At 49.2% G+C, this 17,608-nt stretch overlaps 1 protein-coding gene across 9 annotated transcripts in view; it reads right to left on the bottom strand.

The window, feature by feature from the left end:
* Positions 1–7,614: 7,614 nt before the first annotated feature.
* Positions 7,615–17,608, bottom strand: part of TSPAN32 (tetraspanin 32) — a 31,659-nt gene continuing 21,665 nt past the window's right edge. For 2 of the 9 annotated variants that reach the window (XM_082318821.1, XM_082318824.1), the window contains 4 exons: positions 16,060–16,161; positions 14,463–14,555; positions 12,761–12,844; positions 7,772–10,491 (listed from right to left, as the gene is read on the bottom strand). In XM_082318821.1, coding sequence (XP_082174947.1) covers positions 10,396–10,491; positions 12,761–12,844; positions 14,463–14,555; positions 16,060–16,161 — 375 coding nt within the window. In that variant the 3' untranslated portion in view covers positions 7,772–10,395. The other 7 variants (XR_014228934.1, XM_082318822.1, XM_082318826.1 and 4 more) reach the window with 7 other exon arrangements.

Here is a 17,608-nt window from a genome sequence, read left to right as displayed (position 1 = left end):
AGCCCTAGACTCTAATATACAGTGGGGCAAGCAAGGCCCATGGCAAGCACAGGAGTCTGTTCATTAATAGCTAAACAGCAATAACAGCTACAAAACCGATCTGGCACATTCCAATCAAACCTGTCGTTATCTTGAACCCCTCAAGCCCCACGTTGGGCACCACAAAGGACTGTTGTGGTTTAACACCGGCCAGCAACGAAGCACCACACAGCCACTCGCTCACTCCCCCGCAGTGGGATGAGGGAGGGAATTGGAAGAGTAAAAGTGAGAAAACTTGTGGGTTGAGATAAAGACAGTTTAACAGATAAAGCAAAAGCCGTGCATGCAAGCAAAGCCAAACAAGGAAATCATTCACTACTTGCCATCGGCAGGCAGGTGTTCAGCCATCTCCAGGAAAGCAGGGCTCCATGACACGTAATGGTTACTTGGGAAGACAAACGTCATCACTCCAAATGTCCACCCTTCCTTCTTCCCCCAGCTTTATATGCTGAGCATGACACCATATGGTGTGGAATATCTCTTTGGTCAGCTGGGGTCAGCTGTCCCAGCCATGTCCCCTCCCAACTTCTTGTGCACCCCCAGCCTACTCGCTGGTGGGGTGGGGTGAGGAGCAGAAAAGGCCTTGACCCTGTGTGAGCACTGCTCAGCAATAACGAAAACATCTCTGTGTTATCAGCAGTTTTCAGCACAAATCCAAAACATAGCCCCATACTAGCTACTACGAAGAAAATTAACTCTATCCCAGACAAAACCAGCACACATTTCCTTAATCATTTCCCCCTCCTATCTTATCCTAACCTCTGATCTGCTGAACACTTTTAGCCTAAGCTTGCGGCTTTATTACTGCAAGCAATTGCATCAGGTTCAGTAGAACCACGCAGGATGTTCTTCCTCGGTTATTGGGTTGCATGAGCACCTGGGGGGGCTTCAGGGCTGCCCACCAAAGAGATTTGGGTCACACGTGTTGACAGTTCAAGTAAGCCTCACATTATGGCTTAGAAATTTTAGTTAAATTTTAGTTAAAAAACCCCAAAGTTGGGCAACAGAAGCACGATGAAATTTCCCAGTCTTGTGGCCAAAAACCACTTTGGCCCACTTGCTCATCCCTAGAAATACAAATTGTTCTCACCCCACATTATGCTTCCAGCAAGCTCATTCGCTTCTTCTAAGGGCAGGACGGTAAGTCACATAATCAGAGCGTAAGAGGACTTCTGGTAAAGGCAGCAGCCAGCAGCTCCAGCAAAGGTCGGGACCTTACCATGCTAAATATGAACTCAGCACCTGCCTGCAGCGTCGTACGTGGAAACCTGCCCTCTTTCTGCCTGGGCACTTTCCTCTAGCAAAAGCATTTCAGGGAGCAGCTTCTGAGCCAAACATTTTCACACTCCCTGGAGTCTTCCCTGCCATGTATCCTGTAAGTATAAGTGTGCTGTTAGGTAAGCACACATGTACGCTAAAAATGAGGCAACTTGTTCCAAAATTATCCCATTGCCCGCAGGGATGAGTTGGTCCAGGGCTCTGTCGTGTTCATCAAACCCTTCTTTGCCCCTCAGTAACAGCCCACAGCGCTCTGGGGATGAATAGAAGTTGGTCCTGTTCCCCAGTGACTTATGCTGAGTACATCCCCGATTGTGGGCTTGCAATGGATGCATAAACCCTTTGTCTCTAAGCCATATTCACTCATCCAGCCTTACCAACGAAGCTGGAGGTTCACGAGGCTATTTATGCATGTCACTGCTACCCCAAATTATCAGCACGAGCCATCTGGTTATGGCAATAGCTGTAATCCTGTGCGGCTCCTGCTCATCAATGCAAAGGATAACAGCAGGATCCCGAAGCTGCTCACTCACGTAGCATCCCACAACATCTTTTTTTCTGCATCTTCATCCTTTCCAGCTATAAATATGGAAACAAAAATATCCTCCCCACCCCAGCCTAATGGAGAGGTTGAAGATAGGAGGTTACATGAACCAAGGAACCTCTTGTGCACTTAGGTGGCTGTTTCCAGAAAAGCTCTTGGAGGTGCCGCTTGGAGAGTCTGTGCGAGGGAGAAGAAGGAACCAGCTGCAAACTGATAAGGCCTTCGGCAGCAGCGGTCCCACTGGCTATTAAGGAAAACAACTCCCAAATCAACTTTTGTGCACTGGAGAGCGGGCAACCCCAGCTGCAATCACGGCCACAAAGTTGGCATTGAAACTACTTCCAGGGAGCTCAAGATTGCTTTTTTTTTTTGGTCACTGTTGCTTTTCTTTTCTTGCTTTCTGCCTTTTTTCTCTCTTCTGTTGAGAAGTGAAAAAAAAAAGGAAAATGAGAAATAAACCTTTTCAGTCCTGTTCCTGGCACCTTTCTTCAGGCTGCGTTGGAGCCACGTGCTGCCCAGGGCTCAGGTACAGCTGTGGCTCTGGCAGGGGGAGCAGGGGCACAGCCCCACCATCTCCTGCATTGAGTAGCTCCCAGTTACAGTCTAAACTTGGTTCACCCATCTGGCCATACCAAAAAAGTCCTTTCCAAAACTTGGAAGTGGAAAAGGATTTCAAGCTTTGTCCAGATTTTTTTGTTTGCTTTTTTTTTTTTTAAGCAGCTCAGCTGCGTACATGTGAAAACTTTGACCTTAATGTACAGGAAGAAAAAAACACCACCGTGGCACAGTGTCAAGATAACATATACTGTTTCCCAAGATTACGTGTGATTTCAGATGTTGTATATTCATTTGTCATGCTGTACTACTTGCTGTACAGTTCATAAAGTACCAGAATGCGTTTCAAAGGCTCTCAGCGGCTTTATCAGCTCTTTATAAAATGCTGCTGTATAAATAAGTAAAACTAATTTGCACAAATTCAGTTCATGTATCGGTGTCACATGCCGGTATCGAGTGTAAGCGCTATGAATAGGGCTGATGACTTCCCTCCTTAGGAGGACGGGCTGGGTTGGAGTGCTCAGCAGCACACCATGCTAATGCACAGTCGTTTACAGAGCAGCCAGCTGCAGGCAGGTCTGTGAAGAAGCTATCTACCTCCCAAGCCTTGCACCACTGAAAGAAAAAAGTAAACTCTAAAAAAGTTAAAAAAAAGCCCCAAAACCCCAAATAAAAAAATCCCCCTGCCCCCGAGTGGCCATTTCAATTTGTTTTCACAATTGGGTTTACAGGCAGAGCGAAGCAGCAGAGAACGGAGGCACTTGCAGTGTTTTTCCTCTGTCTGCTTGTCTGGGTTGGGGTTTTTTTTTTTGTGAACCTGTTTCTAAAAGTCAGTGTCATGCTTGTGGGTTTTGGCGTAGCTGACATCTATGGGTATGACTCACCAGTCCGTTAGAGCAGATGGGGTTTGAGCTGCCTCCCAGCCTCGGGGTTCAGCCAGCAGTCCCCCACCAGCAGGGCTCGGTGAGCCCAGGCCCCCGGATTTTGAGCCTGCTTCTCCCAGGGAGATGCCTGCCAGCCTTCCAGCAGCTCCACCTTAAAAAACCCTTGTGTTTTATAAAAAGCAATGGAGAGGGATGAGGGGAGAGGACAGACCAGTGTCTCCTCACCTCGTATGCGTGCCTGGAGAGCTGGCAACCAGGGTGTGAACCGATAAGCATCAAGGCAGGCTCTAAACACCTAACACCCAGGGTCTCCAGGAGATGTAGGAGAGCATATGGGAGTCCCGCGTCTGCCGAGAACTGTGGGATGGCTGCTGATGTGGTACTCTGGCTGCATGGCTTAGAGTTGCGTGGCAATCCCCCTTCCCTCCTCACAGCCGGAGCAAAAATGATGGGCAAACCGTGGGAATAAAATGCATGTCATTTTGCGGGTGAGGTCCTAGTTAGCTTTTAACCACCTCATCTTATTTTCCATGGAAAATATGACAGAAATAGCCTGGATTTCCAAGTTACCTGCTGTGGTAAAAAAAAAAAACCAAAAACACCACCAACAGCATCACCAAAAATCTTTAAGTACATTTTGGAGATGCATGAAAAGAAGCTCAGAAATTTATCCTGCAGGGAGGCTAATAGTCCCAAAGCACATAAGAATAACTTCCTAGGCAGCCAACACCCGGCAATACTGCCTTTCAAGGCAGGGACTGAGCGAGGGCAAGCTGCAAGGCATGGACTGGCCTATGGCAATGGGAAGGTGGAGATCCATCGCCCTGGGAGAGACCTGCCTGCACCCCTGGGGAGCCAGCCAACACCTTCATTTTGAGTAGAAAAAATAATATTAAGAAGCTCATCCACGTATCTAAGGGGACATCTCCAGAATATATTTTCTGAGGGTGCTGTTCATCTGAAAATCCCTGTGCCCAGCTCTGCAAATTCAGCTGAAGCACTGTGATAGCCCAGGGGGTCACATTTGCCTTGCGTCTTTTGGGCGGGGATGAGGCAAGCAGAGACCTGTAGCTGTGCCTGAAGTTTCTGTTTCTAATAAACTCAACAAATGGTTCTCGTCTGTGCGGTCTGTCTCTCTGCCATCTTTAAATATTTATGTCAATGTATCTATGGTGATGGGTCAGGTTATATAAGGAGGAGGAAGGGGGGGTGGTGGGGAAGGACAGCATCGGCTCCCGCCGGAGCTATGGCAGAGGGAGAGCAAACCCGAGCGGGTTTCCCCATCCAGCCCAGACGCTCCCTCTTCTCAGCTCAGGCTCTGCTGCTTGCGAGCCTAGAAAGTGAACGTTCATTTTTCTCAGGGCATCAGAGAGGACCAAGCTGCAGCTGGGCTTAGCTGCACTTTGCGAGATGCCATGTGGGAGAGCAAGAGCCCAGCCCATCGATGCAGAGAGCTTCTATTGTATAATCAATGTATAATTCATTAGTAGGTGAATAAAGACTGGAATAGCTTATTGCTGATGTAACGGGGCTAAAAAGAAAGCGAGCACGTCCGTGAGCAAGCTGGTGCACACGGGGGCTGAACAATAGCATTTAGTGATGCTGAGGGGAGAGAGGGGGGATTTTGCCTTGGGATAACATAAACAAGCCAGCTAGCCAGCTGCCAGCGACTCCAGGGAGAGCGATGCAGGGATATGCATCTTCTGGCAAAAATGCTGGGCCGGACCTTTCCTTTGCACTTGCTGGAGTCCAAGGGAACAGCATCTGGTAGATGGGAGGGTATTAGCTGTGGGTGGGCACCTCCGGGCTCGGCCGAAAGTATTTCTCTCAAGATGTGCTGATTCCTCACAAGCTGAGTGACCGCCCTGTATCTCCTCCAGATAGAGAGATGGGTTTTTTTTTCCTCACGACCCTCCTGGCAGGGGTGGATATGCAAATTGCCTCCAGGCATTAATTTGTTTGCTGGACGCCCAAAACGCCCGGTGACTAAAGATAGCACTGGACTTGTGCTGGGAGTGAGAGGGACGGCGCAGCCGGACGTGCAGCAGCCTCACCAGCAGGCCTGCAACTGGTCATGGGTTTGGCAGCTAGGGCTGAAAGCTGCAAAACATGCACCACGTGGGTTTTTTTTTCCCAAAACAGCCTCCGAGGCTGCTGCAGGGCTCCTCCTCCTTGCTCCCACACTCTCCCCCACCGTCCCACCCGGTGCTGCTTCTCCCAGTGGACAGGGTTGATGCTTGCTGCCGGTTGCTCAGCCTCCCAGAAGAGGAACTACACAGTTAAGAAAAAAAACCCTTTTCACCCCGATATAGCATTTTACGAGAGAGAACTGCAACGACGCTTCATGTGAAAGTTGCAGGGTGTGTGTGATCCGTGTATTCAAAGCAGCTTCTGACATTACCCGCCTCCAGCTGTGCTGGCAGAGATCTCCTGCGTGGAGCATCTACCACCCCTGGCTGCATTTCTAGATGAGAATTATAGCCAGCTGCTTTTGCAAATGCATTGCTTCTGCACCTGGTTAAAAAAACCATGTCTATCAACTATTTCTTAAAAAAATATTTCCTATGTCTGCAGTTCGGAAGTGCCACTTTACCTTGGCAGGAGATGGCTTCCTTACCACCCCAGCGCTGCAAAGGTCCACTCAAATTTGCCAACTTACAAGGCTTCGGAAGGACTTGCTCAGCAGTATCTCCTTCAGGAGCTTGCTGCAGGCAGGAACCAGAGTTGCCCAGCAAAGGGGCTGTTGCATGAGGAAGCTGTATTTTGACGGCGGTGAACTGGCAGGCACACGATCAGCAGGGCAGGAAATAGCAAAACATTTTGGAGCCAAGCCAGCACACCACGAAGCTGAAAGATCCCCACTCGCCTCGCCACCAAAGCCCTCTAGAGAGTCAGTAAATTGCTTAACCTGTGCTTTTTGCAAGTGCTCTGGGCTCCTCAGGTTTTTTCCGTGTGCTGAAAAACCCAATTTGCAGAAGCCCTGAGCATCTTTGGCTGCTGTGCAAAGCTGCACCCTGCTCACCTGCAGTTCTGCATGAGAAGTACATTGAAAAAGCGGCTTCTGCTGCGCTCGGAGCAGGCGCTGGGAAAGCTCCCCTGGCTCATGAGCAAGCTGTGGTCGGGCCACCCACGGGCACGTGGTAAGCCCCATGTAAGGCCTCAGGGGAAATTAATGCTCATGCTGGCAGAGCAGGACCCAAGCAGTGCATGGGCAATGAAGGATGGAGGGCAGCACAAAAGGCTTCTTGCCACTGCCATGGGCTGATGCTCCCCAGCCCCGCCGGCAATCACCTAGCCTTAGGTTGCTCCCTCTTCCCACGTCCTCTGATAGAGCTGGGGGTTTGTCTAAAATAAAAGGAAAAGGGTAACACATGAGCACAAGCTAACGCATAGCCATAGAGAGGCCAAACTGCAACTGCCCAGGTGACCTTAGAAGAACTAATTGATAATTGCCAGAGGTAATTGACAATTAATTGGAGCCAATTCACAGTTAAATATTTAACTTTTCACCTTTGGTGTCTCTTTAAATTTTTTTTGTGACTCTTGTCTATGCCTACATGAATAGTATTTCTTTCCCACTGGAGTTTGAGTGTTGACATGCTTTTAACAGCCAGCTTCTGCTTGTGCAAGCCCTGGGAACGCTCAGCGGGTCTGCAGGTGTTTCCTAGCCTGGCTGCTGGCTTTGCATCCCCACTGCTGAGCTCCATGCTCTTATCCCGACAAAATCTCTCTCTTGCTCTTCTCAACACTGGGTAAATCTTGGCAGCGCTTACAAACAGGTTCCTGGGGTTTCGCTCTGGTTGCACAAGAGCTGTAATTTCCCATAGCGAGCAGCAAATTAGGGACTGGTAAGTGCAAGGTAAGTGCAACACTGACTGTAGGACAGGGATTTTTTGTTGGCACAGGTGTAAAAAAACCCGCTCGACACCTGCCTGCCTTGCAGCTTCCATCCAGCCACCCCTGGGTGCTGCCATTTCTATGACTACAACCCAAATGGTAACATTGCACTTTTCCGCAACAGGTTTCTAAAAACCAAGGAGTCGAAGGTATCCACTTTCCTGCTCCTGAAAATGACAACGGGATGCCATCGCAGCGCGGCAGGAGCCCCTGCTGCTGCACACAGCACGAGCTCTGGTAGAAGAGGGTGTCCGGCTGGGCACTGCTCCACTACCTGCTCATTAAAGGTGCAAATGGGAATAAAGAATCATGAGATGGCCAGTGCGTACATACAGAACAAGGTTTGCTTTTTTTTTTAATTATTGTTTGTTGGAGTATTTTGTACCAAAAAAATTACCTAAACTCCATGGTTGGCTATCAGAGGAAGAACGGGAACTTCCAGCTCCTGGGACAAGAAAGTGCACGCTTCCAGTCTGCTGCTTATTGGGAAGAAGAAAGGATGACTCTCCAGGCACATTATCCGCTTGTGAGATGGTTTGGTGCAGGTCATGTTCTCATCCCTGCCGCAAGCAACAGAAATCATTACAGAGGTGTGAAAACAGCAGCTACGTGCATGTACGCCTATATGGCCAGTGCTGGAAAGGTGTCTGCTTCTGCCAATGAAGTTTCGGTGATCACAAGTGATTCAAGGGAAACAAGAGCTAGGGGCGGGGGATACGATAGCCCTTCAGGTTTCTTTATCATATATATGCTACTCCTGGCTGTAATCATACCTTTACATTAAAAATTGACCCAGGAAGGAGGAGCACCTACAGCTTTAGCAGTCCTGGTGGTGAAGCTTTAACAGATATTTTCTACTAGTTGATGAGGCTTAAGCAGGTAACCCACACCTGTAACATAGACTCCACTGATTTCCTCGATCTCCAGTGTTTTTTTTGATATGGCAAAATATCATCAGTTGTCCAGCCAACACCGAGCAGTGGGCAAGACCTGACCACCTCGTGTTTAAAAGAAGTGAAACTGCAGAGATTTCTTTCATATAAATACTCCAGTCTTCATTGCTTAAACATGTCCTTAAACTTTTTTCCTGTCCCTGCTTGCATTACTCCTCGTGAGGTACCTGCCTGCTGCCCCAGCAGCTGGCCAAGGGTAGGATGAGGCTGAGGAGCAGCTCCTTTTCTTCCAAAGGACCAACGCCATCCTCTCCCTCTTGGGTGCTAAAGCACGCTGTGAGGACAGGCAAGCACCAGCTGCCCAGGGAACGTCTCTTCCCAGCACTGAAAGAATTACTGAGGGCTCTCCGTGACACAAACCCCCGAGCAATGCAGGCAGCCTCATGCACAGCAGAAAAAGAGAAGGAATGATGGCCTTTTGCAAGAAATTAGTCTTTATTGAAGCAACTATGAGTCACATGAGCTGCCAGCTGGCCTGAGGAATAACAATAGCAGTGGCCTGGACAATAGCAGCTGGAGCTCACAAGGGAGATTGTCTCTCTCCAGAGAACGATATACTTAACAGTGCATATATACATATAAGTGAATCTTTCCCCACTGCTAGAAAGTGGGTATATTGGCAAATGCATATCACCACTAAATCCCTGCTAGACCGAGACGTGTTGGTAACTGCCAGGAGGTAGCTTGAGTAATACTCTGGAGCAGTTTGAACTTAATCCGGCTTCCAGTGAAGTCAATGGTGAAGCTCTGCTGGTTCCAAGGGAGCGGGAGGAGGAGCGATAGCCTTTTCCCCCACCCCCAACGCAATTCTTTCCAATGCAAGATATTTGCAGGCATGTTAGAATGCTAACCAGGTGCTGGAGGCTGTACTGCTGCTCTTGTACATGTAGCAGCCCCTGCCTGAGGGCCAGGACCGGTCCTGAACATTAGCATGGGGGTTTTCACATTTATCTCGATAAACAATTACTACTTACTGTTTTTCATGGCTAAAAGCCACAACGAAGGGGTGAAAGCTGTTGTTGGTTCAACAGACATTTCACATAGCCATGTAGTTTACAGCAGGTTTTCCAGCAGGTGCTAAATCTATTGCAGCGATGGGTTTCAGCTCAGAAGTGGCTCTGCCTCCTTGCAATGAGGACAAAGCACAACCAGGAGCTGTCATTTCAGCTAGACTGAGAGCCGAGTTCTTCAGTTGATTGAGTCTTTTTAAATTTCTGTTTATTATTGATAAGGTGATGTAAAGAGGATGTAGAGTTGGACATGGCATTATTTGATCTGGCTGGAGATCAGTCCTGTTCTCTTATAGATTTAAACTTCAGTCCTGCGTGTATGTGTAATATCAGTCCTTTTGTATTGCACAGCAGCGTGGTGGGTTAGAGAAGCTAGATAAACACAGAGCTAAGGCTGGAAGTTGCACAAGCCCCTGTGAAATCAGTGTGGCATCAAGCTCTTGGAGGTTGACTAAATCCTAAGAAAAAATAACGGTGTATTGCATTAGCAAGGAGGAATAACAGAGAGATGTCCCCTTAACGCTGGTCATTGGTTTCAAAGCTCATGCACTGCTTTCTAGTTTTTTTCCCTGACCTCTACCAACAGCTCTGTAAATCTGGCAATATTTAAAAACAGGGGAAAAACAGTCAATGGTCGTTGGATGCCTACATACTCGAGCATGATCAGAAACATGCCCAAAGTCAATCATTACGAGTGTCCAGGCTAGGAGAGCACATTTCCCATCAGCAAGGACACACTTTGTGTCCACGTATTTGCCGACAGCACAAGATCGGTCCTGGGCTGTGATCCAAAGCCATCTTCCTAGAAACACTGCATCTTTGGGGGTCACAGGGAACTGCTCAGATGACAGCGCAAGAGAAGTTTGATGTAATGCTGTGATTTTTGTTGGGCTTTTCTCTCCATTTTTATCTGAAGGAGGCTCTTTGTGTCCTGCTGGTGGAGCTACAGCCCATACGTCCCCTGGCGAGGCGATCTGCATCTCTGAGCCCAGGTGTGTGTCTCAGTCCTTGTCAGTTTTCGGCAAAGGCATGGGACTGCTCCTCCTCAGAGCATCGTCCGCTCTGACCAGCTCGGAAATGCATGACAGCTAGTAGTGCAGGAAAGGGAAACACGTGACACGCGTCCCACCGCCTGACCCCACAACGCCTTCCCGGGGGATTTTGTGGGTTACTTCAGTCATCTTCCTGCACCAAGAGCTGGCTCTACCTGGTAGCGATGCCCGGGCGGCAGGTTTCTACCTCTCTCGCAGGATGTATTTGCCTTTCCGGTCCAGGTTGCTGCTGAAATGGATGGAGAACCAGAGGAATGAAGTCAGGATCATCCCATAAATCTAAAAGGAAATAAATGAGACAGGCACACAATTAAATGCTGAACTGATTATGATATTCCATGTGTGCAAATAAGCAATCATAATGTTGCCTGCTAGTCCACTTGGCACTTCTGAATTTATGTATCGGGATGTCACATTTTTCTTGAGAGCCGTTTTCCAGTAAAATGATGAACACCAATTTCAACATGGGAGAAACAAAAACCCCACCAACATGTGGTTAAAGCATTTGATTGGAATTAGCACAGTATGGCTCAAACCTAGTTCTACAAATACCAAGAAATGAGATGAACCCACGAAATTCAGATTTCAAATTCCTGCCACAAACCATTCCTCTATGCAAACAAGCATCTCTCTCATCAAAATAACCTTTTGTAAAGATAGCATAGGGAGAAAAAAAAAAAAAACAACGAAGCCTCATGTATTGTTTGGAATAAAAAACCCAACAAAACAAACCAAAAAACCCTAACAAAACCCACACCCCACTCCATGCACGTGCACGGTTGTGAACGCAGAGGACAGTATAGTTCCTCTGCATTGTGATATTCTGCCCCGTATATCACACATCAGAATTTACACAGGCAATGTATCAAAGGCAAGGCTGCTGTGGGAAGGATAACGAGGGCTGTAACAACGTGCTCCTTCCTAAAATTCTGCCTTAACGTGCAAGTGCCTTTGCTTGCGGCTTGGTCTGGGGACATGTGTGCATTGTTAGCTGAGGGACAGTGACATCAGAGCAGCTATAGCCCTCGTCGCACGCTTCCTTTGCATCCTGCCATCACAATAGTCAACCATGCAGTGAGATTTCCTCCGGCACACACTTCAAAGACATCCACCTTATCTGGCTATAGCATCAAGCTGTGAAAAAAACCATATATATAATAAAAATTCTCCCGCTTTTGTCTGAATATAGCTGCAGTGAATTTCCTCCTATACCTGAGAAAAATTAGAAAGCGACACTAAATATTCACACATGACTTTACATTTATAGCTTCATAGCGATGCCTGATGGTTTTCTTAATTTACTACTAGCAGTATAAAATACAAAAGCGGTTGCTTCTCTGGGTTTCATTTAGATGGAGAAGAGTCTTCCAACCCATAATTGTGCCAAGGCAGGCACAGGTAGTAAAACAATCTTCATATACACATTCAGTCAGGAAAGGTCACTCTAGCTGGGGAGCAGCATGGAGATATCACAGCAGATCAAACCTCCCTTCATGGTGAAGAAACGAGTCTCCTGGTGTGTACTCTTTTCTGGTGTGCTTCACCACACATGCAGGGCCCTCGTGTAGAGGTAGTTACAGTGACACACCTCTGCCAAGCAGTGGGTGGGCATATGAGCAGGCTTGTTTTAATTAACGGCTCTCTCCAGCTCTGAAGGGACCATCCCCATGCAGCCACCAAACCCCCTCACTGCTGAAGGACACACTCCTCTCGCAGCATTTCATTTTTTTTTGTCTTCCCCCAAATAAGACTCAAATTCAGTACAGATCCTTTCTACCCAAGCCATTCTCCAAAGATGATCCTACCCCTCCTCTGCAAGATCCTCCTTCAAAGATGGTGCCTGGGAGCCCAAGCAACACGCTCTACTCCTCTCCTTTGCAGCCTGCTCCTTACAAGCCCGTGCTTAACCCACCCACTGCCCGAGATGCACCTTACCGGCTTCGTTAGTGGTCATCCATAGGATGAGACCTTCCCTTTCTGCACAGCTCTCCAGCTCCACTGCTGGTGCTCAGTAGCTTTCAAGACCTTCCCACTCCGGCCACACAAAGCAGCTTCCCAGGCTGAGCTGGGAGGCAGCCAGTGAGTGCTAGGCAAGGAGAGGCAGCAAGTTTCCTAAAATATGGAGCTTTTACTGCATCTCTTCTTCCACGATTGCTGCTGGCTTCCTACCTGATCCGCAAGCCCTGCATCAGGTGACACGGCCTCTCACTTGCAGGAGAAGATGCGCAGGCAAGCCTGGGTGGGTGAAATGCAAAGGCTGCTGCGTCTGCTCCGCTGCTCCCCACTCCCAGCTGCTGTGGCTAGTTTGGGCAGAAAAATTGTGCAGCGAGCCTATTCCTGTAGGAAAACCCCTCCATCCATCAGCCTGGCCAAGACAGGTCCTGGCCCTTTCCTAATTTTTACCATGGAGTCCACCACTGCTTGTTTCTCTGCTGCTGGTCTCCAAAAATCACCCAAAATCCTAGCTTCTAGGGGCTAATTTAGGATACACTTTCCCTGCTGGAGCTTGCCTCTTGGGGCGAAAATGCAAAGGAACAGACATAGCTACCGTGAAGCCGATGGTGATACCCAGGAGCGTGAAGACAAAGTCCATGTGCTTTTTCAGAAAGTCCTGGATCTGTTGCAGGCAGTCCTGGGAGAAGAGAGACACCCCTTGCAGCACAGCATAGCTCAGTGGGGGGCTTCGTCCCCCCAACAGCACTTGCCACAAGCCTAGATAGAAAGGGAGGCAAGAGGGGGATGCAGCAGTGCACAGCTGGGCTGCTCTGTGGGCAGCTCTCCTTTTTCTGCTGCTTGCTGCAACTTGGGAAGACAAACAGCTGCGATACATTTTCTATTACTACATACACCTATGATTTTCTTGGTATGATGCATTTTGGGCTGTGGGGGATGTGTGTGCGGACAGGTGAGTGTAGTCATGCACAAGCTTTTTTCTTTCCACCCCCTGGAAAATGAAGAGGGAAATGAAAAGATGGAAAAGCAGAGCACACCATAACACTGAATATGTTCCCCAAAGATACTAATGAACAGCTCAATTTTGCAAAGTGTTGCAAGCATTAATATACATTAAGCTTCAGCATGCCAGCGGCCCCATGGAAATCCAGGAGGTGTTAGCCAAGAGAGCCATTTCAAAAATGCAAAAGCATGCTCTTGATGAAGTGATTTGCAGAGCGAGGTAAGAGTGCTCAAAGCCAGAGCGTGAATGTACTGCAGCTACCAAACTGTGATTCCCCGAGTTGCAAAATGCATCCTCCCACCCACCTCCCCCGGCTCACCACCAGAGGAAACACAAGCCGTCAGCGGCAGGGGAGCAGAGTCACCCCTACGGTGCCTGGGTTTGCTCTGCCCTCCCTTCCTGCTCTTTGAGCCAAGTTCAACCCTGCTTTGAGATGTGATGTTCCTGGAGGCAGCGCTTTGAAACGCTGCCCTGCGGGCTCACACGTGCCTGCGCATCACGGCGTCCTGTTAGCGCTTGACATCTTCACCTAACAACAATGTTTTTGTATAGCTGTAGCAACATGGTTTTGTTTTTCCTAGGGACAACATACATATTGATGCTGGCAGCTTTAGCTACTTCAGCTGATTTGGCTACTCCAGTGGAAGAAAAATAATCATACAATAGATTTGCTCAGAGAGTGTGATGTCTATGTTGTGGCTTCAGCACAGAGGCAGTCTAATACTGGTAGCTTCTCCATCAGCCTCACTGAGATACTACAAAGAGGAGGAATGAAGTGTACTTGATGAAGCTACTGCTGGGCATCATCATCCTGCTTCATTTTAATACCTGTTTAATGCCCTGGAAAAAAGGAATTGCAGGAAATTCCACATTTGCTGTTAGCAGGACATTTTTTTAAGCCTCAGAAACTAGTGTCACGTGGAAAAGTCCAACAGGTTTTTCTGAGCTCAGACACATGCCCATGATATCGCACACTCTCTGCAGAGGCAGAGGATGAGGAGGAAGCTGGAGGGAAGTGACAGGCTGCAAACACAAGCACTTTGAAGACTTTCTAGAGCTGCGAAAGAAACCACATCTGCAGGTCTGAGGCCTGCTGATCCACTAGGGCTCCTTCAGCGGGTGAGACGCCTCCTTATTGAAACAACAAAACCCCAACAAAATAAACCCTAACCCATAGCAACCCCAACCCATGAAAAACCACAATTCTCACCAACACTTAAACACCAGTGAGGTTTTAGCAGTTAGTGAGCAGCGGCACAACCCCACTGGGGGTTGGACGAAACCTTTCCCTTACCTGTCCTGCATCGCGCACCTGGCCGGATGGGCACGTCTTGCTCTCGACGTTGGCCGTGTCCCCAAATGGAGAGTGCTTCCCACAGCACAGGAACTGGAAGAGAGGGAGAGGTCTGCCAGCTGCCCGCCGGGGCTCTCCCCTCACCACCAGCTGCTGCGGCGGGAGGTGTTGGCGATGGGCAACCCCTCTTCCCTACTGCCCCAGGCAGGGCTATACAACCAGCGCTGCAAGGAGCGGAGCACATAGGTATGCAATCGACAACTGCGGCAACGGAGGTTAAATTCAGAGGAGGTGGATGGATCTGGCCCCAAACTTGCCCATGCTCCTCCAGGACTGCTGCCTGGGGCTGGGGCCAAGCCCTCCCTCCATGGTCACATCAGCTCTCACGGTGGCTGCTCTGGAAAACCCAGGGATGCACTGAGTCATGTTTCCAGTACTTGTTATGGGCTGGGGGAGACCCCAGCAACACCCACTGTGGAGCTGGTTTCCTATAGCCAGGGGGAACCGGCCAGCTTGGAGCTCTAGCAGAAGGAAGAGAGAAAAAAAAAAAAAAGAAAAAAAAAGAGTAGAAGGACTGTTTCTGCATCAATTAAAGTGTCTAAAATAAGCAACTGATGAAGCTGGGTATTGTGCCTGGTTCTCCTTGCCAGGGGGGAATCTGGGTGCACTGCTCCACAACCCTGCAGAGCACAAACCACCATGCCTGGTCATGGCTTTGAGGGCCACCACCATTGTTGCAATGAGAAACATTTGCCCTTTTCTGCGTTTTTAAGAAGCACAGATGAAAGCAGCTTCGGAAAGTACTTGTTACAATGAAGTATAAAGCGAGTTGCATGGGAGGTGTCTGGAAACAGGCGAGTGGAGCTAACCTTCCCGTCCAGCCCTGCTGCGTGCCATGAACTCACTACCCAAACAGGCCTTGCTGCGCGAGATGGCATCTCCTTTACTCAGTGGGGACTCGAGAGTTTCTCACCACACTCATCTCCTGCAGCCTTGAGGTGCCCTGTGCTCTGGGCAACCCCCCTTGCCCACCTACTGAGCTACAGAGAAGTCTCCTGTGCCACCAGCATCCTGGGTGGTGGTTTTGGGGAGCTTGCTAGCAGCCTGCAACATGGCAAGAGGCCACGTAGCCTCCAGTACTCCTCAGCCATAGGCTCAAGGGTAAACAGAAATAACCAAGTCCAAATACTTCTGCTGGACAATGTGGAATTCCCCCCTTCTCTCTACCTGACTGGGGACACCAGAGAGGTGTGTATCCCCTTTCTCGTACCACAAATAAGGAGCATGGCAGAGGGCCTGCTGAGACAGACAATACATGTATCAGCTACAGTGCGTCAGCTTCGAACATCTTGCACCAGAACGATGCTCAGGTAGGCAGCCCTGTCCTCCTGTTGATAATCTGGTTGGTCAAACCTGGGAAAGGAAGAGTAGGAAGGGAGGAGCAGACTTCACAAGCAGGCTGGAGGACTCTGTTCCTGAGGGAAAACGGCACTGCAGCATCCACGAGGCAGAGTACAGGTGTCAGCCCCAGCCTGCTGAAACCATCGGGAAGATACCCCAGGGCAAGGTTTTCTGCTAAGGCTGAAAGACGACTTACTGCGTCATGGATGGCAGTCAGCTCGTGTCTCCTGAAGCTGGAGGCATTCCTCCTCACCTCCTCATAGACAAGGTCGTACACATCCATCACGCTGTCTTCCACCTGCAATGAAAGCAGAGATCTGTTCATGGAAAATGTTGACTGTGGTTGTCTCTGGAAGGAAATATGCTCCTCTCGCATCCCCCCAGAATGTTGCCCAGGTATAGCGAGACAAGCGCTGCAGCTATTAAATGACCACCATGCAGCAGCAGGAGCTGGTATATGACCCACCACGCACCAATGGGCACCTACAGCATCGCGAGTCCCGTAAGAGAGGCTGTGATGCTGCACGTGTACCACCTTCTGCTACACATGGACCCTTTGGTATCGCGCCAGGGACTCACCAGCTGATGGCTGGAGCTTTTGGCCAGTTTGGGATTTAGGGTCAGAGAAGAACTCTGGTGCGTGTGACCAGCGTGCCTCCAAGTCCCTCTGCCAGGCAGGGATGACACCATCTCCCTGTCCTGATGGGTGACTGTGAGGACAGGCACACGTGACCGTGAGATGCTAAAATAAAAAGGTGAGAGGACCTCAGATGCCTGGTGTTATCCCAGTGATGGAGGAGTTCCTTCAAATAGAGCCAAAAAAATAACAGAGTGATTCAGTGGTGAATCAGACCCTAAATATTTACCGAACATGTGAGAACTCGCAGCTTGACAGATCCTAGCCAACTCCCGCTCCGGTTTCAAAGGAAAAAAATATGACAATTGCCTTCAGGGCCTGGAGCCAAAGCCTTATTTCTTCCTTTCATTTTCCCTTGCTTCCTCACCAGCATCGATCCAAGCGGGCCTGGAGGCAGCGCTTGGCTTTCAGGAGGGAAAATCAATTGGCGAGAGAGACGGAGCGGGTGGCCGTGAGGGGAGGGATGGGCGCTCCAGGAGCAAAGCCATCTCTCAGCAAGGCTTTTAATCTCCGTCTTCAGGGCTTATGCTTGGAAATTACTCTAGAGGAAAAAAAACCCCAACACCATGTGCTTGGGGGTGAAACCAGGGTCATTCAAGGCTATTACAGCCATCACTGCAATATTGCTCTACCCCACCTGGCCGTCCAAAATGCAAGCAACTAACGGAGGCTGATAGCCAGGGAGGGGACAGAGGGACATTGAGAAGATTACTTGTATCCGAGTCGGCTCTGTGCCACCAGGAATAGAGTTTAAAGGCTCACATCAGAAGATTTTCCACGGCTATCAACATGGCATAGAAGGGGAGGAGCTTGAGGGTTTCTCTGCATTTATCTGCAGCAAAGCTGCTGTCCTCCCAGGATGCTCCATCACCTGTCATGGAGCAATCAGTAGGTGAGGCAGGAGCAACCCAGCTTTAACGAGAGAGATCTGATGATGGACAGGGCACAGATATTCCGAGCCAAAGAAAAAAATCCTTCGTAGCAAGGTGCACGATGCTGAGCTGTCCCACACAGGTGAGGAGGGAGGATGCTCATTTTATCACCCCTGTGTATCAGAGTGCATCGAGCAGGATGGGCACAGCAGTAAGACAAGATCTCTAGAAGACTT

The sequence above is a fragment of the Platalea leucorodia genome (assembly GCF_965183815.1).
Source record: "Platalea leucorodia genome assembly, chromosome: 7".
Lineage (NCBI taxonomy): Eukaryota > Metazoa > Chordata > Aves > Pelecaniformes > Threskiornithidae > Platalea > Platalea leucorodia.
The sequence above is the reverse complement of the archived record's forward strand: the minus strand, read 5'-3'. Positions and strand labels throughout refer to the sequence as shown.